The sequence below is a fragment of the Oncorhynchus mykiss genome, chromosome 10 (genome assembly GCF_057628025.1).
Source record: "Oncorhynchus mykiss isolate SJ-2025 chromosome 10, ASM5762802v1, whole genome shotgun sequence".
Lineage (NCBI taxonomy): Eukaryota > Metazoa > Chordata > Actinopteri > Salmoniformes > Salmonidae > Oncorhynchus > Oncorhynchus mykiss.
In genome coordinates, this window is record NC_143031.1 from 82,456,000 (window position 1) to 82,479,202 (window position 23,203).

General features: G+C 48.1%; 2 protein-coding genes across 8 annotated transcripts in view; one reads left to right on the forward strand and one right to left on the reverse strand.

Annotated features, from left to right (window-relative positions):
* Positions 1–20,084, forward strand: part of LOC149980501 (proteasome adapter and scaffold protein ECM29-like) — a 59,023-nt gene extending 38,939 nt beyond the window's left edge. Inside the window, exons 28-47 of one of the 4 annotated variants that reach the window (XM_090188119.1) lie at positions 908–1,094; positions 2,900–3,067; positions 3,649–3,834; positions 4,007–4,054; positions 4,450–4,568; positions 5,758–5,908; positions 6,560–6,715; positions 7,171–7,237; positions 7,528–7,619; positions 8,609–8,675; positions 9,072–9,269; positions 12,254–12,465; positions 12,692–12,735; positions 13,614–13,806; positions 13,897–14,035; positions 14,388–14,493; positions 14,919–15,013; positions 15,972–16,043; positions 16,852–17,163; positions 18,538–20,084. In XM_090188119.1, the coding sequence (XP_090044245.1) occupies positions 908–1,094; positions 2,900–3,067; positions 3,649–3,834; positions 4,007–4,054; positions 4,450–4,568; positions 5,758–5,908; positions 6,560–6,715; positions 7,171–7,237; positions 7,528–7,619; positions 8,609–8,675; positions 9,072–9,269; positions 12,254–12,465; positions 12,692–12,735; positions 13,614–13,806; positions 13,897–14,035; positions 14,388–14,493; positions 14,919–15,013; positions 15,972–16,043; positions 16,852–16,991 (2,440 nt within the window). In that variant the 3' untranslated portion in view covers positions 16,992–17,163; positions 18,538–20,084. Of the gene's footprint in view, positions 1–907; positions 1,095–2,899; positions 3,068–3,648; positions 3,835–4,006; positions 4,055–4,449; positions 4,569–5,757; positions 5,909–6,559; positions 6,716–7,170; positions 7,238–7,527; positions 7,620–8,608; positions 8,676–9,071; positions 9,270–12,253; positions 12,466–12,691; positions 12,736–13,503; positions 13,807–13,896; positions 14,036–14,387; positions 14,494–14,918; positions 15,014–15,971; positions 16,044–16,851; positions 17,164–18,537 lie in introns of those variants that run through there. The other 3 variants (XM_090188120.1, XM_090188122.1, XM_090188121.1) reach the window with 3 other exon arrangements.
* A 38-nt stretch (positions 20,085–20,122) lies between these two features.
* The window catches only part of LOC110498601 (structural maintenance of chromosomes protein 2), a 46,242-nt gene continuing 43,161 nt past the window's right edge, over positions 20,123–23,203 (reverse strand). The window contains exons 26-27 of one of the 4 annotated variants that reach the window (XR_016483968.1): positions 20,999–21,204; positions 20,123–20,561 (exon numbers count right to left, since the gene is read on the reverse strand). Coding sequence is in view for 3 of the 4 variants with exons in the window: in XM_090188124.1 (XP_090044250.1) it covers positions 20,385–20,561; positions 20,999–21,146 (325 nt within the window). In the remaining variant the exon portion in view is untranslated. Of the gene's footprint in view, positions 20,562–20,998; positions 21,205–21,418; positions 21,744–22,598; positions 22,699–23,203 lie in introns of those variants that run through there. The other 3 variants (XM_090188124.1, XM_090188125.1, XM_090188126.1) reach the window with 3 other exon arrangements.

Here is a 23,203-nt window from a genome sequence, read left to right on the forward strand (position 1 = left end):
GAGGACACCGAGGACTGTTGCTATCGGTCACCTTTTTTAATCAGCCCGTACTAAACATGTAGCGTCGTGTTGTTGACGTGTCGGAGGACACCGAGGACTGTTGCTATCGGTCACCTTTTATAATCAGCCCGTACTAAACATGTAGCGTCGTGTTGTTGACGTGTCGGAGGACACCGAGGACTGTTGCTATCGGTCACCTTTTATAATCAGCCCGTACTAAACATGTAGCGTCGTGTTGTTGACGTGTCGGAGGACACCGAGGACTGTTGCTATCGGTCACCTTTTATAATCAGCCCGTACTAAACATGTAGCGTCGTGTTGTTGACGTGTCGGAGGACACCGAGGACTGTTGCTATCGGTCACCTTTTATAATCAGCCCGTACTAAACATGTAGCGTCGTGTTGTTGACGTGTCGGAGGACACCGAGGACTGTTGCTATCGGTCACCTTTTTTAATCAGCCCGTACTAAACATGTAGCGTCGTGTTGTTGACGTGTCGGAGGACACTGAGGACTGTTGCTATCGGTCACCTTTTTTAATCAGCCCGTACTAAACATGTAGCGTCGTGTTGTTGACGTGTTCAGGGTGAGTGAAGCGTGCCGTGTCGGAGGACACCGAGGACTGTTGCTATCGGTCACCTTTTTTAATCAGCCCGTCCTAAACATGTAGCGTCGTGTTGTTGACGTGTTCAGGGTGAGTGAAGCGTGCCGTGTCGGAGGACACTGAGGACTGTTGCTATCGGTCACCTTTTATAATCAGCCCGTACTAAACATGTAGCGTCGTGTTGTTGACGTGTTCAGGGTGAGTGAAGCGTGCCGTGTCGGAGGACACCGAGGACTGTTGCTATCGGTCACCTTTTTTAATCAGCCCGTCCTAAACATGTAGCGTCGTGTTGTTGACGTTTTCAGGGTGAAGCATGCCGTGTCGGAGGACACCGAGGTGTTCCAGGGAGAGGCTCTGGGGAAAGCACCGGACGGACACGGACTCTCCACCTACAAGGAGCTGTGCTCATTGGCCAGTGACCTCAACCAACCGGATCTGGTCTACAAGTTCATGAACCTAGCCAATCACCACGCCATGTGGAATTCCCGCAAGGTACAACCAGGAAGTGAACATGTAGCTCGTGTAATAATATGAATTAATGGGTTGAGAAAAACAAACATTGTATTAGAAACATGAATTAAAACTGTTTGTTGTTGTTGTTGTCTTTGAACAGATTCTAATCAAAATAACGACACATTCAGAGACCTGATTTGACTTGTTGTTACTTTTCAAACACTCAGTAGTTTTTGTCACTAGTGGTGATCACTCTCCTTTCTCTCTCCTCTCTTTTTCTCTCCTCTCTTTCTCTCATCTCTTTTCTCTCTTTTTCTCTCTTTTTCTCTCTTTTTCTCTCTTTTTCTCTTTCTCTCCTCTCTTTTTCTCTCCTCTCTTTTTCTCTTTCTCTCTTTTTCTCTCCTCTCTTTTTCTCTCCTCTCTTTTTCTCTCTTTTTCTCTCTTTTTCTCTCTTTTTCTCTCTTTTTCTCTCCTCTCTTTTTCTCTCTTTTTCTCTCCTCTCTTTTTCTCTCCTCTCTTTTTCTCTCTTTTTCTCTCTTTTTCTCTCCTCTCTTTTTCTCTCTTTTTCTCTCCTCTCTTTTTCTCTCCTCTCTTTTTCTCTCTTTTTCTCTCTTTTTCTCTCTTTTTCTCTCTTTTTCTCTCTTTTCTCTCTTCTCTTTTCTCTTTTCTTTTCTCTTTCTCTCTCTTTTTCTCTCTTTTTCTCTTTCTCTCTTTTTCTCTCTTTTTCTATTCTCTCTCTTTTTCTCTCTTTTCTCTCTTTTTCTCTCTTTTTCTCTCTCTCTCTTCTCTCTTTTTCTCTCCTCTCTTTTTCTCTCTTTTCTCTCCTCTCTTTTCTCTCTTTTTCTCTCCTCTCTTTTTCTCTCTTTTTCTCTCTTTTTCTCTCCTCTCTTTTTCTCTCTTTTTCTCTCTTTTTCTCTCCTCTCTTTTTCACTCCTCTCTCTCTCCCTCTCTTTTTCTCTCTTTTTCTCTCTTTTTCTCTCTTTTTCTCTCTTTTTCTCTCTTTTTCTCTCTTTTTCTCTTTCTCTCTTTTTCTCTCTTTTTCTCTCCTCTCTTTCTCTCTCTCTTTTTCTCTCTTTTTCTCTCTTTTCTCTCTTTTTCTCTCTTTTTTCTCTCTTTTTCTCTCTTTTTCTCTCTTTTTCTCTCCTCTCTTTTTCTCTCCTCTCTTTTTCTCTCCTTTTCTCTCCTCTCTTTTTCTCTCCTCTCTTTTTCTCTCCTCTCTTTTTCTCTCCTCTCTTTTTCTCTCTTTTTCTCTTTCTCTTTTTCTCTCTTTTTCTCTCTTTTTCTCTCCTCTCCTTTTCTCTCTTTTTCTCTCTTTTTCTCTCTTTTTCTCTCTTTTTCTCTCCTCTCTTTTTCTCTCCTCTCTTTTTCTCTCTTTTTCTCTCTCTTTTTCTCTCTTTTTCTCTCTTTTTCTCTCTTTTTCTCTCCTCTCTTTTTCTCTCCTCTCTTTTTCTCTCTTTTTCTCTCTTTTTCTCTCCTCTCTTTTTCTCTCCTCTCTTTTTCTCTCTTTTTCTCTCTTTTTCTCTTTCTCTCTTTTTCTCTCTTTTTCTCTTTTCTCTCTTTTTCTCTCTTTTCCTCTCCTCTCTTTTTCTCTCTTTTCTCTCTTTTTCTCTCTTTTTCTCTCTTTTCTCTCTTTTTCTCTCCTCTATTTTTCTCTCTTTTTCTCTCTTTTTCTCTCCTCTCTTTTTCTCTCCTCTCTTTTTCTCTCTTTCTCTCTCTCTCTCCTCTCTTTTTCTCTCCTCTCTTTTTCTCTCTTTTTCTCTCCTCTCTTTTTCTCTCTCTGTCTCTTTTTCTCTCTTTCTCTCTTTTTCTCTCTCTTTCTCTCTTTTCACTTCTTTCTCTGCCAGGGAGCAGCGTTTGGGTTCAACATCATAGCAGCGAAGGCAGGAGAGCAGCTCGCCCCCTACCTGCCCCAGCTGGTACCACGTCTGTACCGATACCAGTTTGATCCCAACCTGGGCATCAGGACGGCCATGACCTCCATCTGGGATGCTCTGGTCACTGACAAGAACATGGTACACACACACACTACCACGGTACACACACACACACACACACATTACCACGGTACACACACACACAAATTACCACGGTACACACACACACACACATTACCACGGTACACACACACACACACACTACCACGGTACACACACACACACACATTACCACGGTACACACACACACACAAATTACCACGGTACACACACACACACACACATTACCACGGTACACACACACACACACATTACCACGGTACACACACATTACCACGGTACACACACACAAATTACCACGGTACACACACACACACACACATTACCACGGTACACACACACACACACATTACCACGACACACACACACACACACATTACCACGGTACACACACACACACACACATTACCCACACACTACCACGTTATAGAAATACACAATCGCGCACTCACCTTCTCTCCATCTCTCTACCCCCCTCCCTGTCTACCCCCCCTCCCTGTCTACCACCCCTCTCTCTACCCCCCTCTCTCTCTCTCTACCCCCCCCCCCCCCCCCCCTCTCTCTCTCTACTCCCCCCCCCCCCCTCCCCCTCCCCCCAGGTGGATAAGTATCTGAAGGAGATCCTCCAGGATGTGATATCTAACCTGACCAATAACATCTGGAGGGCCCGGGAGTCCGCCTGCCTCGCTCTCAACGACCTCATCCGAGGACGCAACGCCGACGACCTCATCGACCACCTGGAGGAGATCTGGGAGACCCTGTTCAGGGTTCTGGACGACATCAAGGTGCTCACACACACACACACACACACACAGCTGTAAACACACACAACCACAAACAGACTATTCCTGGCCTAGGGACTTGTTGTGTGATGTCAGATGGGTTATTATAGCTGGGGGGGTAGTGTTTTGTGTCTGTGTGGTTGTTGTGTTGACCTGTGTATTGTCTGTCTAACAGGAGTCTGTAAGGAAGGCTGCTGATATAACCCTCAAAACACTGAGTAAGGTAAGGAGGCTTTACTGTGTGTGTGACATCTCCAGGTGTGTGTGTGTGACATCTCCAGGTGTGTGTCTGTGTGTGTGTGTGACATCTACAGGTGTGTGTGTGTGTGTGACATCTACAGGTGTGTGTGTGTGACATCTACAGGTGTGTGTGTGTGACATCTCCAGGTGTGTGTGTGACATCTCCAGGTGTGTGTGTGTGACATCTACAGGTGTGTGTGTGTGACATCTACAGGTGTGTGTGTGTGTGTGTGACATCTACAGGTGTGTGTGTGTGTGACATCTACAGGTGTGTGTGTGTGACATCTACAGGTGTGTGTGTGTGTGTGACATCTCCAGGTGTGTGTGTGTGACATCTACAGGTGTGTGTGTGTGACATTAATCTCTGTCTGTCTCCAGGTGTGTACTAGGATGTGTGAGTCGTCAGGTTTAGCAGCCCAGAGGACTGTAGCTGTTCTGTTACCAACCCTCCTGGATAAAGGCATTGTCAGCAACGTGCCTGAGGTCCGCTCTCTCAGGTAACGCCTCCACATGTGTGTGTTCATTGGTCTCTGTATATGATCTCTCGTTCTGTCGGTCTCTCGCTCTGTCGGTCTCTCGCTCTGTCGGTCTCTCGCTCTGTCGGTCTCTCGCTCTGTCGGTCTCTCGCTCTGTCGGTCTCTCGCTCTGTCGGTCTCGCTCTGTCGGTCTCTCGCTCTGTCGGTCTCGCTCTGTCGGTCTCTCGCTCTGTCGGTCTCTCGCTCTGTCGGTCTCTCGCTCTGTCGGTCTCTCGCTCTGTCGGTCTCTCGCTCTGTCGCTCTCTCGCTCTGTCGCTCTCTCGCTCTGTCGGTCTCTCGCTCTGTCGGTCTCTCGCTCTGTCGGTCTCTCGCTCTGTCGGTCTCTCGCTCTGTCGGTCTCTCGCTCTGTCGGTCTCTCGCTCTGTCGGTCTCTCGCTCTGTCGGTCTCTCGCTCTGTCGGTCTCTCGCTCTGTCGGTCTCTCGCTCTGTCGGTCTCTCGCTCTGTCGGTCTCTCGCTCTGTCGGTCTCTCGCTCTGTCGGTCTCTCGCTCTGTCGGTCTCTCGCTCTGTCGGTCTCTCGCTCTGTCTGTCTCTCTCGCTCTGTCGGTCTCTCTCGCTCTGTCTGTCTCTCTCGCTCTGTCTGTCTCTCTCGCTCTGTCTGTCTCTCTCGCTCTGTCTGTCTCTCTCGCTCTGTCTGTCTCTCTCGCTCTGTCTCTCCCTCTCTCTCGCTCTGTCTGTCTCTCTCGCTCTGTCTCTCCCTCTCTCTCGCTCTGTCGGTCTCTCGCTCTGTCGGTCTCTCTCTCTCGCTCTGTCGGTCTCTCGCTCTGTCGGTCTCTCGCTCTGTCGGTCTCTCGCTCTGTCGGTCTCTCGCTCTGTCGGTCTCTCGCTCTGTCGGTCTCTCTCGCTCTGTCTGTCTCTCTCGCTCTGTCTGTCTCTCTCGCTCTGTCTCTCCCTCTCTCTCGCTCTGTCTGTCTCTCTCGCTCTGTCTCTCCCTCTCTCTCGCTCTGTCGGTCTCTCTCGCTCTGTCGGTCTCTCTCTCTCGCTCTGTCGGTCTCTCTCTCTCTCGCTCGGTCTCTCTCTCGGTCTGTCGGTCTCTCGCTCTTTCTGTTCTCTCTCGCGCTCTCGGCCTCTCTCTCTCTCTATATGAATGAAATGTAAAACTTTTAGAGACATTGTTGGCCGTAGCAGTTAAGCAGCCCTCCTCCCTCCAGTATCCAGACCCTGGTGAAGGTGTCTAAGACAGCTGGTAATAGGTTGAAGCCCCACGCCCCTCGTCTGATCCCAGCACTCCTGGAGGCTCTCAGTGTCCTGGAGCCACAGGTCCTCAACTACCTCAGCCTCCGAGCCACGGAGCAGGAGAAGGTAACGTACACACAGAGAGAACACACTTACTAAACCTCAGCCTCCGAGCCACGGAGCAGGAGAAGGTAACGTACACACAGAGAGAACACACTTACTAAACCTCAGCCTCCGAGCCACGGAGCAGGAGAAGGTAACGTACACACAAAGAGAACACACTTACTAAACCTCAGCCTCCGAGCCACGGAGCAGGAGAAGGTAACGTACACACAGAGAGAACACACCTACTAAACCTCAGCCTCCGAGCCACGGAGCAGGAGAAGGTAACGTACACACAGAGAGAACACACTTACTAAACCTCAGCCTCCGAGCAGGAGAAGGTACATACCACACACACAGACTATAACTGCAGTTTCTCCAGAGGTGTGATTATCGGCAGTAATTGACGGTCTCTCTCTCTCTCTGTCTCTGTCTCTCTCTCTGTCTCCCTCTCTCTCTGTCTCTCTCTCTGTCTCTGTCTCTGTCTCTCTCTCTCTCCCTCTCTCTCTCCCTCTCTCTCTGTCTCTGTCTCTGTCTCTGTCTCTGTCTCTGTCTCTCTCTCTCTGTCTCTCTCTCTCTGTCTCTCTCTCTCTGTCTCTGTCTCTGTCTCTCTCTGTCTCTGTCTCTGTCTCTCTCTCTGTCTCTCTGTCTCTGTCTCTCTCTCTGTTTCTCCAGAGTGCCATGGATGCTGCCAGACTCAGTGCTGCCAAGTCCTCCCCCATGATGGAGACCATCAACATGTGTCTGCAGCACCTGGACGTGTCTGTTCTGGGGGAGCTGGTCCCCAGACTCTGTGACCTACTGAAGAGTGGAGTGGGTCTGGGCACCAAGGTAACACCCTCTCTCACCAACCTCAATACTGAACCGTGTCTCAGCCTGACGAGTTGGACACGTTGTCGGGAAGTCAAATCCTCCGCTGTTTTCCTTGGTGATAAACTGCATATTGTGTCTTAATGCTCCCCCTATGGCCCCCCCCTCCCACCTGGCATTACCCTGCCTCCCAACTGGTGTTACCCTGCCTCCCAACTGGTGTTACCCTGCCCCCCAACTGGTGTTACCCTGCCCCCCAACTGGTGTTACCCTGCCCCCCAACTGGTGTTACCCTGCCCCCCAACTGGTGTTACCCTGCCCCCCACTTGGTGTTACCCTGCCCCCCAACTGGTGTTACCCTACCCCCCCCCCCCCCCCCCCCCCCCCCGCCCCCCCCGCAGCCCTGAACATGTGACCAGTAAACAGTCTGAATCTGAATTAATGTCACAATACCAGTGTCTCCTCTGTTGTTCCAGGGTGGTTGTGCCAGTGTGATCGTGTCCCTCACCGTCCAGTGTCCCCAGGACCTCACCCCCTACTCAGGTAACCACGTTACCCTCTGGGGTACAGGTAGATTTTACCGTACCGACCCCCAGATGTCCTGTCTGGTCAACATCCAGAAGGATAAATGGAGAGATGGAGTAGAGTTTTGTCTTGGTCAGTTCACTACAACCTTTCCTCTATGGTCTGGTTTCCCTGGACTGGGCCTTCTTTACTGTCTCTGTCATGATGCATGTTCTGTGTGTGTGTGTCTCTGTGTGTGTCTCTGTCTGTGTGTGTGTGTCTCTGTCTGTGTGTGTGTGTGTGTGTGTGTGTGTGTGTGTGTGAGACAGGTAAACTGATGAGTGCCCTACTGAATGGGATCCATGACCGTAGCAGTGTGGTCCAGAAAGCCTTCTCCTTCGCTCTGGGACATCTAGTCAGGGTGAGTAGGATGGTGTTATCTAACTAACTGCATCAGTGTTAGTTTTTATATATATATATATATATATATATATATATATATATATATATATATATATATAATATAATATAATATAATACACACACACACACACAGTGGGGCAAAAAAGTATTTAGTCAGCCACCAATTGGGCAAGTTATCCCACTTAAAAAGATGAGAGAGGCCTGTAATTTTAGTCTTCAGTCTTCCCAGCCTGGTGCAGGTCTACAATTTTGTTTCTGGTGTCCTTTGACTGCAATCTTGCTTGTTTATAGGTGACCAAATACTTATTTTCCACCTTAATTTGCAAATAAATTCATAAAAAATCCTACAATGTGATTTTTTTCTCATTTTGTCTGTCATCGTTGAAGTGTACCTATGATGAAAATTACAGGCCTCTCATCTTTTTAAATGGGAGAACTTGCACAATTGGTGGCTGACTAAATACTTTTTTGCCCCACTGTGTGTGTGTGTGTGTGTATCACAAAAGTGAGTACACCCCTCACATTTGTGTAAATATTTGAGTATATCTTTTCATGTGACAACACTGAAGAAATGACACTTTGCTACAATATAAAGTAGTGAGTGTACAGCTTGTATAACAGTGTACATTTGCTGTCCCCTCAAAATAACTCAACACACAGCCATTAATGTCTAAACCGCTGGCAACAAAAGTGAGTACACCCCTAAGTGGAAATGTCCAAATAGCCATTTTCCCTCCCCAGTGTCATGTGACTTGTTTTAACCTGAAGTCAGGACTGGTTTCATTCACCTGACTGGTGTATCAATAGAGCTGTCTTGTCTCCTCAGACAGCGAAGGGCATCAGTTAGTTAATATATAACCTGAAGTCAGGACTGGTTGTATTAATCGAATGGTCTTGTCTCCTCAGACAGCGAAGGACATCAGTTAGTTAATATATAACCTGAAGTCAGGACTGGTTGTATTAATTCGAACTGTCTTGTCTCCTCAGACAGCAAAGGGCAGCAGTGTAGAGAAACTCCTACTGAAACTCAACACCTGGTACCTGGAGAAAGAAGGTGAGACAACAGGATCTGTCCCGTCTACTTCCTCCTCTTATTGCCCAGTCCCCCAAAACAACCACGAGACACTGCTCCTAGATCAGCGGTGTCCGGCTCACTTCCTGGAGGGCCGAGTTATTGCCCAGTCCCCCAAAACAACCACGAGACACTGCTCCTAGATCAGCGGTGTCCGGCTCACTTCCTGGAGGGCCCGAGCGTCTGCGGGAATTCTCTTGGTAGTTGATTTAGTTAGGAACTCTCGTGACCTGGTTGTCTGTCTCTTTTTAAACCGAAAGGACGAACAAAACTCAGCGGCCATCCAGGAAGTGAGTTGGACAGCCCTGCTGTCGAGGATTGACATTGACAGCGTCTATTCAGTCTCTAAAGATGACATGGCTCTTTGTCCCCCCTCAGAGCCGGTGTACAGGTCGTCGTGTGCCCTGACGGTCCACGCTATCAGCCACTACAGCCCTGATGTCCTGAAGGGGCATGCGGTGGTAGCGTTGCCGCTAGCCTTCTTGGGTATGCACCAGGCGCCGGGACCAGACGAGGAGAAGGGAGAGAGCCACGACGCCACGCTGTGGAACGAAGTCTGGCAGGAACACGTACCAGGTCAGAGAGAGAGAGGAGAGGAACACACACCTGGTCAGAGAGGAGAGGAACACACACCTGGTCAGAGAGAGAGGAGAGAAACACACCTGGTCAGAGAGAGAGGAGAGAAACACACCTGGTCAGAGAGAGAGGAGAGAAACACACACGGTCAGAGAGAGAGAGGAGAGAAACACACACCTGGTCAGCGAGAGAGAGGAGAGAAACACACACCTGGTCAGAGAGAGAGAGGAGAGAAACACACCTGGTCAGAGAGAGAGGAGAGAAACACACACGGTCAGAGAGAGAGAGAGAGAGGAGAGAAACACACACCTGGTCAGAGAGAGGAGAGAAACACACACCTGGTCAGAGAGAGAGGAGAGAAACACACACCTGGTCAGAGAGAGAGGAGAGAAACACACACCTGGTCAGAGAGAGAGGAGAGAAACACACACCTGGTCAGAGAGAGAGAGACACACACCTGGTCAGAGAGAGAGAGGAGAGAAACACACACCTGGTCAGAGAAATACACACCTGGACACTCACAGTGGAGAGTCACTACTCTGTAGAGAGAGTGTCTGGTCGAAGACACTGCATTGCTGTGTTAGCTGTGCCACTAGAGATTCTGGGTTCGAGTCCAGGCTCCGTTACATCCGGCCACGACCGGGAGACCCATGGGACGTACAATTGGCTCAGCGTCGTCCAGGTTAGGGGAGCGTTTGGCCGGGCAGGGACGTCCTTGTCCCATCGCGCTCTAGCGACTCCTGTGGCGGGCCGGGCGCAGTGCACGCTGACACGGTCGTCTGGCGCGTTGGTGCGGCTGTCTTCAGGGTTAAAGCGTTATGTCAAGAAGCAGTATGGCTTGGTTGGGTCGTGTACCGGAGGACGCGCGGCTCTCGACCTTCGACCTCTCCCCAGTCCGTACGGGAGTTGCAGCGATGAGACAACACTAACTAATCAAATCAAAGTTTATTCGTCACGTGCGCCGAATACAATATAGACTTTACAGTGAAATGCTGACTTACAGGCTCTAACCAACAGTGTAAAAAAGGTATTAGGTGAACAATAGGTAGGTAAAGAAATAAAAACAACAGTAAAAAGACAGGCTATATACAGTAGAGAGGCTATATACAGTAGAGAGGCTATATACAGTAGCGAGGCTGTATACAGTAGCGAGGCTGTATACAGTAGCGAGGCTGTATACAGTAGCGAGGCTGTATACAGTAGCGAGGCTGTATACAGTAGCGAGGCTGTATACAGTAGCGAGGCTGTATACAGTAGCGAGGCTGTATACAGACACCGGTTAGTCAGGCTGATTGCGGTAGTCTGTACATGTAGATATTGTTAACCGCTCTGGTACCAGTGGGACGGTAGCTCTGGTACCAGTGGGACGGTAGCTCTGGTACCAGTGGGACGGTAGCTCTGGTACCAGTGGGACGGTAGCTCTGGTACCAGTGGGACGGTAGCTCTGGTACCAGTGGGACGGTAGCGTCTCACCTCGACAACAACCAGTGAAATTGCAGTGCGCCAAATTCAAAAAAACAGAAATCTCATCATTAAAATTCCTCAAACAGACAGGTATTATACACCATTTTAAAGATAAACTTCTCGTTAATCCCACCGCAGTGTCCGATTTCAAAAAGGCTCTACGGCGAAAGCACACCATGCGATTATGTTAGGACAGCGCCTAGCCACAAGAAACCATACAGACATTTTCCAGCCAAGGAGAGAACTCGCAACAGTCAGCGATTTTAAATGAATCACTAACCTTCGACCTTCATCTGGTGGAACTGCCAGGACTCCATGTTACACAATAAATGTTTGTTTTGTTCGATAATGTCCCTCTTTATGTCCAAAAAAAAACCTCCAGTTTTGTTGGTGCGTTTAGTTCAGAAATCCAAAAGGCACAAATGCGCGCTCTCAACAGACAGACGAAAAGTCAAAAAAGTACAATAAAAGTTAGTAGAAACATGTCAAACGATGTTTAAAATCAATCCTCGGGTTGTTTTTGTCATAAATTATCAATAATATTTCAACCGGACAAAAGCCTCGTCAATAGAAAAGGAGAAACCAGAAAGGCTCTCTCCCGGACTCATGGCTGGAAATGTCCACTGTCCTCTCATTTGAAAGTGCTGTATCTCACTCATTTTTCAGAGTAAAAGCCTGAAACAATGCCTAAAGACTGGCCACATGTAGTGGAAGCCATAGAGATCGTGAACTGGGTCCTAAGTCTTTGTATGGTGAATAGGCTTTCAATGGAAAAACAGCCTTTCAAAATAATAGTCCTTCCTGGATGGATTTTCCTCAGGTTTTCGCCTGCCATATCAGTTCTGTTATACTCACAGACATTATTCAAACTGTTTTGGAAACTTTGGAGTGTTTTCTATCCAACTCTACCAATTATATGCATATCCTAGCGTCTGGGCCTGAGTAGCAGGCAGTTTAATTTGGGCACGCTTTTCATCCAAAATTCTGAATGCTGCTCCCTCCCTAGAGAAGTTAAAGTAACTGTGCATATATGATGAACAGAGAGTAGCAGTAGCGTAAAAGAGGGGTTGGTGGGTGGTGGGACACAATGCAGATAGCCCAGTTAGCCAATGTGTTGGAGCACTGGTTGGTCGGCCCAATTGAGGTAGTATGTACATGAATGTATAGTTAAAGTGACTCTGCATATATGAAGAACAGAGAGTAGCAGCAGCGTAAAAGAGGGGTTGGGGGGGGCACACAATGCAAATAGTCCAGGTAGCCATTTGATTACCTGTTTAGGAGTTTTATGGCTTGGGGGTAAAAACTGTTGAGAAGCCTTTTTGTCCTAGACTTGGCACTCCAGTACCGCTTGCCGTGCGGTAGTAGAGAGAACAGTCTATGGCTGGGGTCGTTGACCATTTTTAGGGCCTTCCTCTGACTACCACTTGGATACCACGAAGACAGAGGTTAACAATAAATCAATAGGAAAGACCAAACACTTTGACCTTTTCAACCCCTGACCTCTCGCCGTCGTCTTCCAGGAAGCTTTGGGGGCATCCGCCTCTACATGACGGAGCTGATCGACATTACCCAGAAGGCCTTGCAGTCCCAGTCGTGGAAGATGAAGGCCCAGGGCGCGGCTGCCATGGCGTCCATCGCTAAGCAACAGACGGGTTCTCTGGTCGCCCCTCACCTGGGTATGGTGTTGTCCGCTCTACTGCAGGGACTGGTTGGACGCACCTGGACTGGAAAGGTGTGTGTGTGTGTGTGATAAAGTGGTCAGTAGAGGGGGGGGTGCTTATAAGAGATGAGGTTGTAATTAATTTGACCAACTTGTGTCTAGTGTTTAGTACAGAGATGTCTTCTCACTCCAGTTGTTTGTGTCTAGTGTTTAGTACAGATGTCTTCTCACACCAGTTGTTTGTGTCTAGTGTTTTTGTACAGATGTCTTCTCACACCAGTTGTTTGTTTGTCCACAGGAGGAGCTGTTGAACGCAATCGGCTCTGTTGTGTCTAAGTGCAGGTACGGTTTCTCCTCTCCTTCTGACACTAGGAGCAGTCTGTCTGTACGGTTTCTCCTCTCCTTCTGACACTAGGAGCAGTCTGCCTCTCCTTCTGACACTAGGAGCAGTCTGTCTCTCCTTCTGACACTAGGAGCAGTCTGTCTCTCCTTCTGACACTAGGAGCAGTCTGTCTCTCCTTCTGACATTAGGAGCAGTCTGTCTCTCCTTCTGACACTAGGAGCAGTCTGTCTCTCCTTCTGACACTAGGAGCAGTCTGTCTCTCCTTCTGACACTAGGAGCAGTCTGTCTCTCCTTCTGACACTAGGAGCAGTCTGTCTCTCCTTCTGACATTAGGAGCAGTCTGTCTCTCCTTCTGACACTAGGAGCAGTCTGTCTGTCTCTTGTCCCTGTGATGAGGATGTTGGTGATAATGGGGATGTTGGTGATAATGGGGATGTTGGTGATAATGGGGATGTTGGTGATAATGGGGAGGTTGGTGAAAATGAGGGGGATGTTGGTGAGAATGGGGAGGGGGATGTTGGTGAGAATGAGGGGGATGTTGGTGAGAATGAGGGGGATGTTGGTGAGAATGAGGGGGATGTTGGTGAGAATGGGGAGGAGGATGTTGGTGATAATGGGGAGGGGGATGTTGGTGAGAATGGGGAGGGGAAGTTGGTGAGAATGAGGAGGGGGATGTTGGTGAGAATGAGGAGGGGGATGTTGGTGAGAATTAGGAGGGGGATGTTGGTGAGGATGAGGAGGGGGGTGTTGGTGATGATGTGTGTTAGTGGTGAACTCCAGAAGTCCTCCCCGGGCCAGCCCAGTGTACCAGAGGTGATAATGGGGATGTTGTGTGTTAATGGGGATGTTGTGTGTTAATGGGGATGTTGTGTGTTAGTGGTGAACTCCAGAAGTCCTCCCCGGGCCAGCCCAGTGTACCAGAGGTGATTGATCTGGTGTTGAAGGAGTGTCGTAAAGACAACCTGGTCTACAAGATGGCTGCCCTGGGCTGTGCTGCTGACGTCCTGCAGGCCACACAGGAAGACCGCTTCAGTGATATGGCAGACATACTCATACCACTCATTAAGAAGGTGAGATGGACAGAGTTTGTATTTCTCCTTTATGACATCAGTGTTCTATCGATTGGTCCAAAATGTGTGATGTCTGATCCTGTGTTACAGAACTCTGCAGCAACTTCGAGGTTGAGACATGATAGTGATGACGATCGGGATGAGAAGGAGAAGGAGCTGCAGACTGAAGCTCTACTCTGTGCCTTCCAGACGCTGGGCAAGACCTGGCCCAACAACACACAAACCCAGGGTAAGGTTCTGACTGGCCCAACAACACACAAACCCAAGGTAAGGTTCTGACTGGCCCAACAACACACAAACCCAGGGTAAGGTTCTGACTGGCCCAACGACGGCACAAACCCAGGGTAAGGTTCTGACTGGCCCAACAACACACAAACCCAGGGTAAGGTTCTGACTGGCCCAACGGCAGCACAAACCCAGGGTAAGGTTCTGACTGGCCCAACGACCGCACAAACCCAGGGTGAGATTTGTAAATGTTTTGGTCTAATTTCAATAGAAGCCAAAACAATAAGGTGATTTAATCAGAAGTGATTGTATTGTAGTACTGTGTGTTTAATGCTGTGTCTCTTCTGTGTTCCCAGAGCGTTTCCAGTTGGACCTGTGCTGTCTGATGTGTGAGAGGTTGAAACTCAGTACATGGAGGGTCCAGGTGGGGGTGCTACAGTCTATGAAGACGTACTTCCAGAGGTAAGGAAACAAACACACAGTCTATGAAGGTTGTGGAGGGTCTCTCTACGGGAGGGTCTCTCTACGGGAGGGTCTCTCTACAGGAACAGGGTTGGAGTTAACCTACAGGAGGGTCTCTCTCCAGGAACAGGGTTGGAGTTAAAACCTACAGCAGGGTCTCTCTACAGGAACAGGGTTGGAGTTAAAACCTACAGGAGGGCTTCTCTACAGGAACAGGGTTGGAGAGCCCTGTTCTACGCCTATCTAGATCTGAAAGACTTAAAACATATTTCTAGCCTATCGGAGGGCGAGGTGGAGATGCTGCCATGCCTATCGGAGGGCGAGGTGGAGAGGCTGCCATGCCTATCCTGTCCTTTCTGACTGGTACATGTTGTTCTCCATCTGATTTGATGAATGATTTTCTCTTGTTGTTCCTTCCTGTGTAGGTTGCTACTGTTGGAGAAAGAGAAAGACAACCAGAACTTCACAGCCTTGTCCCTTATTCTCACAGAGACATGCAGCGCACTCACATACCCACTAGGTAAGACCTGTACACTGCACTCTCCCATACCCACTAGGGAAGACCTGAACACTGCTCTCACACACCCACTAGGTAAGACATGTACACTGCTCTCACACTAGGGAAGACCTGTACACTGCTCTCACACACCCACTAGGGAAGACCTGAACACTGCTCTCACACACCCACTAGGGAAGACCTGTACACTGCTCTCACACACCCACTAGGGAAGACCTGTACACTGCTCTCTCACACCATTAGGGAAGACTTGTACACTGCTCTCACACACACCCACTAGGGAAGACTTGTACACTGCTCTCACACACCCACTAGGGAAGACTTGTACACTGCTCTCACACACCCACTAGGGAAGACTTGTACACTGCTCTCACACACCCACTAGGGAAGACCTGTACACTGCTCACACACCTACTAGGGAAGACCTGTACACTGCTCTCACACACCCACTAGGGAAGACCTGTACACTGCTCACACACCTACTAGGGAAGACCTGTACACTGCTCTCACACACCCACTAGGGAAGACCTGTACACACACCTACTAGGGAAGACCTGTACACTGCTCTCTCACACCATTAGGGAAGACCTGAAGACTGCGCTCACACCCACTAGGGAAGACCTGAAGACTGCGCTCACACCCACTAGGGAAGACCTGTACACTGCTCTCACACACCCACTAGGGAAGACTTGTACACTGCTCTCACACACCCACTAGGGAAGACTTGTACACTGCTCTCACACACCCACTAGGGAAGACCTGTACACTGCTCACACACCTACTAGGGAAGACCTGTACACTGCTCTCACACAGCCACTGGGTAACATTTAACTTTTTGAGTAAATCATGATTTTTTTTTAATCCAGGTGTAGCTTTAATCCGGGTGTGGGGAAACTGATCCTAGATGTTTCTTATTAGAAAGATTTCACAATGTTTTTATTTAAAATGTTTCCTCCTGTAGAGAATAAGAGTTACTCCTCTGTGAGGACCGAAGCGTTGTCTGTTGTGGAACTGCTGGTGAAGAGGACAGGAGGTGAGTCTTCGTTCCGTCTGTTTACGGGGATAAATGACTAGTCCCACTTCTCTCAACTCTTCTAAAGGGGGGTCTTTAACCCAGGAAGTAAAAGAGGACAGGAGGTGAGTCTCCGTTCCGTCTGTTTACGGGGCTGAATGACTAGTCCCACTTCTCTCAACTCTTCTAAAGGGGGGTCTTTAACCCAGGAAGTAAAAGAGGACAGGAGGTGAGTCTCCGTTCCGTCTGTTTACGGGGCTAAATGACTAGTCCCACTTCTCTCAACTCTTCTAAAGGGGGTCTTTAACCCAGGAAGTAAAAGAGGACAGGAGGTGAGTCTTCGTTCCGTCTGTTTACGGGGATAAATGACTAGTCCCACTTCTCTCAACTCTTCTAAAGGGGGTCTTTAACCCAGGAAGTAAAAGAGGACAGGAGGTGAGTCTTCGTTCCGTCTGTTTACGGGGATAAATGACTAGTCCCACTTCTCTCAACTCTTCTAAAGGGGGTCTTTAACCCAGGAAGTAAAAGCACCAGTGTGCAGGACTTGACCTTCCATGCCTAGAATATAGGACTATGTTTGAGTTGAATTTTGAAGCACAATCTCTAGGAGGTCATTTTACTCAAACCTGAGGCAACATTTGAGAACAAAATATATTCATGATCACTGCGTCATCTTCTGTTTGAAAACTATTTATCTCCTCTGAAGGGGATTCATTTTCTCCCCTCATGGACCCCGAGGGGGACAGATTGTGTCCCCTCCTAGACCCTGAAGGGGACAGTGTGTCTCCCCTCCTAGAGCCTGAAGGGGACATTGTGTGTGTCGTTGCAGAGAGCGGTCAGTGGGAGTGTGTCTCGGGAAAGAGTCGCGAACAGCTGCAGCGTTCACTGTCCACCCTGCAGACAGACAGCAGACCTGACCTACGAGACAAGGCCCAGGAACTACGGAGGAACATCCAGAGTCAACCCTGAACACACACACACACACCTAGTCAACCTTGAATACACACCCCAGATCTGATGATTATTATGTGTATTGTGTCAATGGGTGGACGGCTGGCTGGGTCATTTATAATTGCCATATCAACTCACTATGTAAACAAACAGCACCCTATTCCCTATATAGTGCACTACTGTTGACCAGGTCCCATAGGATTCTCTGAAGTAGTGCACTACTGTTGACCAGGTCCCATAGGATTCTCTGAAGTAGTGCACTACTGTTGACCAGGTCCCATAGGATTCTCTGAAGTAGTGCACTACTGTTGACCAGATCCCATAGGATTCTCTAAAGTAGTGCACTACTGTTGACCAGATCCCATAGGATTCTCTGAAGTAGTGCACTACTGTTGACCAGGTCCCATAGGATTCTCTGAAGTAGTGCACTACTGTTGACCAGATCCCATAGGATTCTCTGAAGTAGTGCACTACTGTTGACCAGATCCCATAGGATTCTCTGAAGTAGTGCACTACTGTTGACCAGGTCCCATAGGATTCTCTGAAGTAGTGCACTACTGTTGACCAGGTCCCATAGGATTCTCTGAAGTAGTGCACTACTGTTGACCAGATCCCATAGGATTCTCTGAAGTAGTGCACTACTGTTGACCAGGTCCCATAGGATTCTCTGAAGTAGTGCACTACTGTTGACCAGATCCCATAGGATTCTCTGCTCTGAAGTAGTGCACTACTGTTGACCAGATCCCATAGGATTCTCTGAAGTAGTGCACTACTGTTGACCAGATCCCATAGGATTCTCTAAAGTAGTGCACTACTGTTGACCAGATCCCATAGGATTCTCTGAAGTAGTGCACTACTGTTGACCAGATCCCATAGGATTCTCTGCTCTGAAGTAGTGCACTACTGTTGACCAGGTCCCATAGGATTCTCTGAAGTAGTGCACTACTGTTGACCAGATCCCATAGGATTCTCTGAAGTAGTGCACTACTGTTGACCAGGTCCCATAGGATTCTCTGAAGTAGTGCACTACTGTTGACCAGATCCCATAGGATTCTCTGAAGTAGTGCACTACTGTTGACCAGGTCCCATAGGATTCTCTGAAGTAGTGCACTACTGTTGACCAGATCCCATAGGATTCTCTGAAGTAGTGCACTACTGTTGACCAGATCCCATAGGATTCTCTGCTCTGAAGTAGTGCACTACTGTTGACCAGGTCCCATAGGATTCTCAGCTCTGAAGTAGTGCACTACTGTTGACCAGGTCCCATAGGATTCTCTGAAGTAGTGCACTACTGTTGACCAGATCCCATAGGATTCTCTAAAGTAGTGCACTACTGTCGACCAGATCCCATAGGATTCTCTGAAGTAGTGCACTACTGTTGACCAGATCCCATAGGATTCTCTGAAGTAGTGCACTACTGTTGACCAGATCCCATAGGATTCTCTGAAGTAGTGCACTACTGTTGACCAGATCCCATAGGATTCTCTGCTCTGAAGTAGTGCACTACTGTTGACCAGATCCCATAGGATTCTCTGCTCTGAAGTAGTGCACTACTGTTGACCAGATCCCATAGGATTCTCTGCTCTGATGTAGTGCACTACTGTTGACCAGGTCCCATAGGATTCTCTGAAGTAGTGCACTACTGTTGACCAGGTCCCATAGGATTCTCTGAAGTAGTGCACTACTGTTGACCAGGTCCCATAGGATTCTCTGCTCTGAAGTAGTGCACTACTGTTGACCAGGTCCCATAGGATTCTCTGAAGTAGTGCACTACTGTTGACCAGGTCCCATAGGATTCTCTGCTCTGAAGTAGTGCACTACTGTTGACCAGATCCCATAGGATTCTCTGCTCTGAAGTAGTGCACTACTGTTGACCAGGTCCCATAGGATTCTCTGCTCTAAAGTAGTGCACTACTGTTGACCAGGTCCCATAGGATTCTCTGCTCTGAAGTAGTGCACTACTGTCGTCCAGGGATCATCAACTAGATTCAGCCGCGGGACAATTTATAATTTTTTTCTTGAGCAGATAAGATCACAATGATTTATAATTGACTAAAAACATCCATTTTAAAATCTTGTTTGGATTTGTAAAGGATCACATGCATCTCTTGGGAGGCTTTGGAATAGATTTCCCAAACTAAAATCAGTTATGGTGGGTTTTCTTTACAATAAACAAGTCCCGGGCAGTTTGGGAACCTGGAGGCGTTGGGGATTTGTCCTGTGTTTGTCCTTTCTCTCCTACAGCAGCCAGTACAGTACACCCCTACTGATGAACTACAATGTACGTCCCACATGGTGCCCTTACTCCCTAAACACTAAGGGGTTGCCATTTGGAATGTAAACCCAGGAGGAGACTGCAACTTTATTTAACACATTGGCTGTTGTTCCAGCCAATCAGCTCATTCCACAGAGGGCTTCTCCCTCTAATTAGGTCACTAATTAGTAAGGACCTCCCCTCACCTGGTTCTCCAGGGCTTAGTAAGGAACTCTCCTCACCTCCAGGTCTTTAATTGAAAGGGGAGAAACCTGTGGACATTTATTTTTTATTTTACTAGGCAAGTCAGTTAAGAACAAATTCTTATTTTCAATGACGGCCTAGGAACAGTGGGTTAACTGCTCGGGGATTTGAACTTGCAACCTTTCGGTTACAAGTCCAATGCTCTAACCACTAGGCTACCCTGTCGCCCCATTATGGTCCTCCGTGGAATGAGATGAACACCCCTGATCTACAGTGTGAGCAGGCTTTTGTTCCAGCCCAACACTTATCACGGTTTGGACTGAAATAGGTGTCGGAGCTCCACAATACTGTTGATATTCTGGTGAACTCCTGCCTAAGTCCAGCACTGGTCTTGATGTTAACTGGTGCTGGGTTGGACTAAAAGCCTGCACCTACCTCTGGAGCTCTTCAGAACTAGAGTTGGTGACCAGTGATGTTTCTCTGTCTGAACTTGGTAATTACTTTTCTCTCCCCCAGTTTGCATGTGTAAAAAAATATATTTTCAGCCATGTTGATTTAAAAACCCAACAATGAACAGTGGGGGTCGGTTGGTGTGAGGCATGTAATTCTTGTGAATTTGTCTCCAAAATAAATAAACAACCTTGAGCTTTGAAGACGTCATTATTTGGGTTTTAAACTACGCCAGACTGTGTTTGTGAAAGGGACTTTTTATTTTAAACAACAAGACATTAAAATACATGGTGTACAACAGTATATTTCAGACACACAAACATCTGAAAACAAGGACAGAAGAATTGCTATATGCAGGATTCATGTTAAGCCAGACGGCTAGTGGAACGGACAATTAAATAATCGTAGAAAGGCTTTTAGTGATGACCTTAACGTACATAAGGACAAATAAGACACGTAGAAACATCAGTTAGCCTCTCTAGCTAGCTACAGACATGAACTAGTTAAGCGATTCTTTTTTGTGCCTGCGGCCGATGAGACGGGCCTTTCCGCGGCCCCTTGTTCTGGTCTGGTTGGGCCTGGGTGGTACGGGACACGGCAGACACCCCGTCTACAAACTTGGTCTTGAACAGAACGTTGGCGTTGGTGAACATGCCATCCTTCAGAGAGACCACCACAAACTACAGAGAGGAGAAACAGCTTTAGAGAGAGACTGGAAAAATACATTTATGAAACCGAGACTAAATGGGTTCTGTTAACAAGTTTTATTTTACCAGGCAAGTCAGTTAAGAACAAATTCTTATTTACAACGACGGACTAGGAACAGTGGGTTAACTGCCTTGTTTCAGGGGCAGAATGACAGGTGTTTACCTTGTCAGCTCGGGGGATATGATCTTGCAACCTTTACGGTTACTAGGCTACCCTGCCCCCCCAGTGTGTGTAGGACTGGTGTGTTACCTGGGAGTATGTCCTACCTCCTCTACACTCTAACCACTAGGCTACCCTGCCCCCCCAGTGTGTGTAGGACTGGTGTGTTACCTGGGAGTGTGTCCTACCTCCTCCACACTCTAACCACTAGGCTACCCTGCCCCCAGTGTGTGTAGGACTGGTGTGTTACCTGGGAGTGTGTGAAGTGTGTCCTCAACATCTGTCCTATGTTCTGTGTGTGTGAGAGGTCCAGGGCAGCATCCACTTCGTCCAAGATGTAGATGGGAGCAGGTTTAAACAGCAGCATGGCCAGGATCAGAGACAAGGCTACCAGAGACCTGGAACACAGGTTTAAACAGGAGCATGGCCAGGATCAGAGACAAGGCTACCAGAGACCTGGAACACAGGTTTAAACAGAGACAAAGCTACCAGAGACCTGGAACACAAGTTTAAACAGCAGCATGGCCAGGATCAGAGACAAGGCTACCAGAGACCTGGAACACAGGTTTAAACAGCAGCATGGCCAGGATCAGAGACAAGGCCACCAGAGACCTGGAACACAGGTTTAAACAGCAACATGGCCAGGATCAGAGACAAGGCTACCAGAGACCTGGAACACACAGGTTTAAACAGCACCATGGCCAGGATCAGAGACCTGGAACACAGGTTTAAACAGCAACAAGGCTACCAGAGACCTGGAACACAGGTTTAAAACAGCAACATGGCCAGGATCAGAGACAAGGCTACCAGAGACCTGGAACACAGGTTTAAACAGCAACATGGCCACCAGAGACCTGGAACACACAGGTTTAAACAGCAACATGGCCAGGATCAGAGACCTGGAACACACAGGATCAGAGACAAGGCCACCAGAGACCTGGAACACAGGTTTAAACAGCAGCATGGCCAGGATCAGAGACAAGGCTACCAGAGACCTGGAACACAGGTTTAAACAGCAGCATGGCCAGGATCAGAGACAAGGCCACCAGAGACCTGGAACACAGGTTTAAACAGCAACATGGCCAGGATCAGAGACAAGGCTACCAGAGACCTGGAACACACAGGTTTAAACAGCAACATGGCCAGGATCAGAGACCTGGAACACAGGTTTAAACAGCAACATGGCCAGGATCAGAGACAAGGCTACCAGAGACCTGGAACACAGGGTTAAAACAGCAACATGGCCAGGATCAGAGACAAGGCTACCAGAGACCTGGAACACACAGGTTTAAACAGCAACATGCCAGGATCAGAGACAAGGCTACCAGAGACCTGGAACACAGGTTTAAACAGCAACATGGCCAGGATCAGAGACAAGGCTACCAGAGACCTGGAACACAGGTTTAAACAGCAACATGGCCACCAGAGACCTGGAACACACAGGTTTAAACAGCAACATGGCCACCAGAGACCTGGAACACACAGGTTTAAACAGCAACATGGCCACCAGAGACCTGGAACACAGGTTTAAACAGCAACATGGCCAGGATCAGAGACAAGGCTACCAGAGACCTGGAACACAGGTTTAAACAGCAACATGGCCACCAGAGACCTGGAACACAGGTTTAAACAGCAACATGGCCAGGATCAGAGACAAGGCTACCAGAGACCTGGAACACAGGTTTAAACAGCAACATGGCCACCAGAGACCTGGAACACACAGGTTTAAACAGCAACATGGCCACCAGAGACCTGGAACACACAGGTTTAAACAGCAACATGGCCACCAGAGACCTGGAACACAGGTTTAAACAGCAACATGGCCAGGATCAGAGACAAGGCTACCAGAGACCTGGAACACAGGTTTAAACAGCAACATGGCCACCAGAGACCTGGAACACAGGTTTAAACAGCAACATGGCCAGGATCAGAGACAAGGCTACCAGAGACCTGGAACACAGGTTTAAACAGCAACATGGCCACCAGAGACCTGGAACACACAGGTTTAAACAGCAACATGGCCACCAGAGACCTGGAACACACAGGTTTAAACAGCAACATGGCCACCAGAGACCTGGAACACAGTTGCAGTGCATTCAGACCCTTGTTACGTTACAGCCTTACTCTAAAATGGATTATATTGTTTATTTTTTCCTCAACACAATACCCTGTAATGACATCACAAAAACCTTTTGTGCAAATTTATTAATTTATTAAAAAAAGAAAATACCACATTTGCATAAGTATTCAGACCCTTTACTCAGTACTTTGTTGAAGCACCTTTTGGCAGCGATTACAGCCTCAGGTCTTCTTGGGCATGACGCTACCAGCTCGGCACACCTGTATTTGGGGAGTTTCTCCCATTCTTCTCTGCAGATCCTCTCAAGCTCGGTCAGGTTGGATGGGGAGTGTTGCTGCACAGCTATTTTTTAGGTCTCTGCAGAGATGTTCAAGT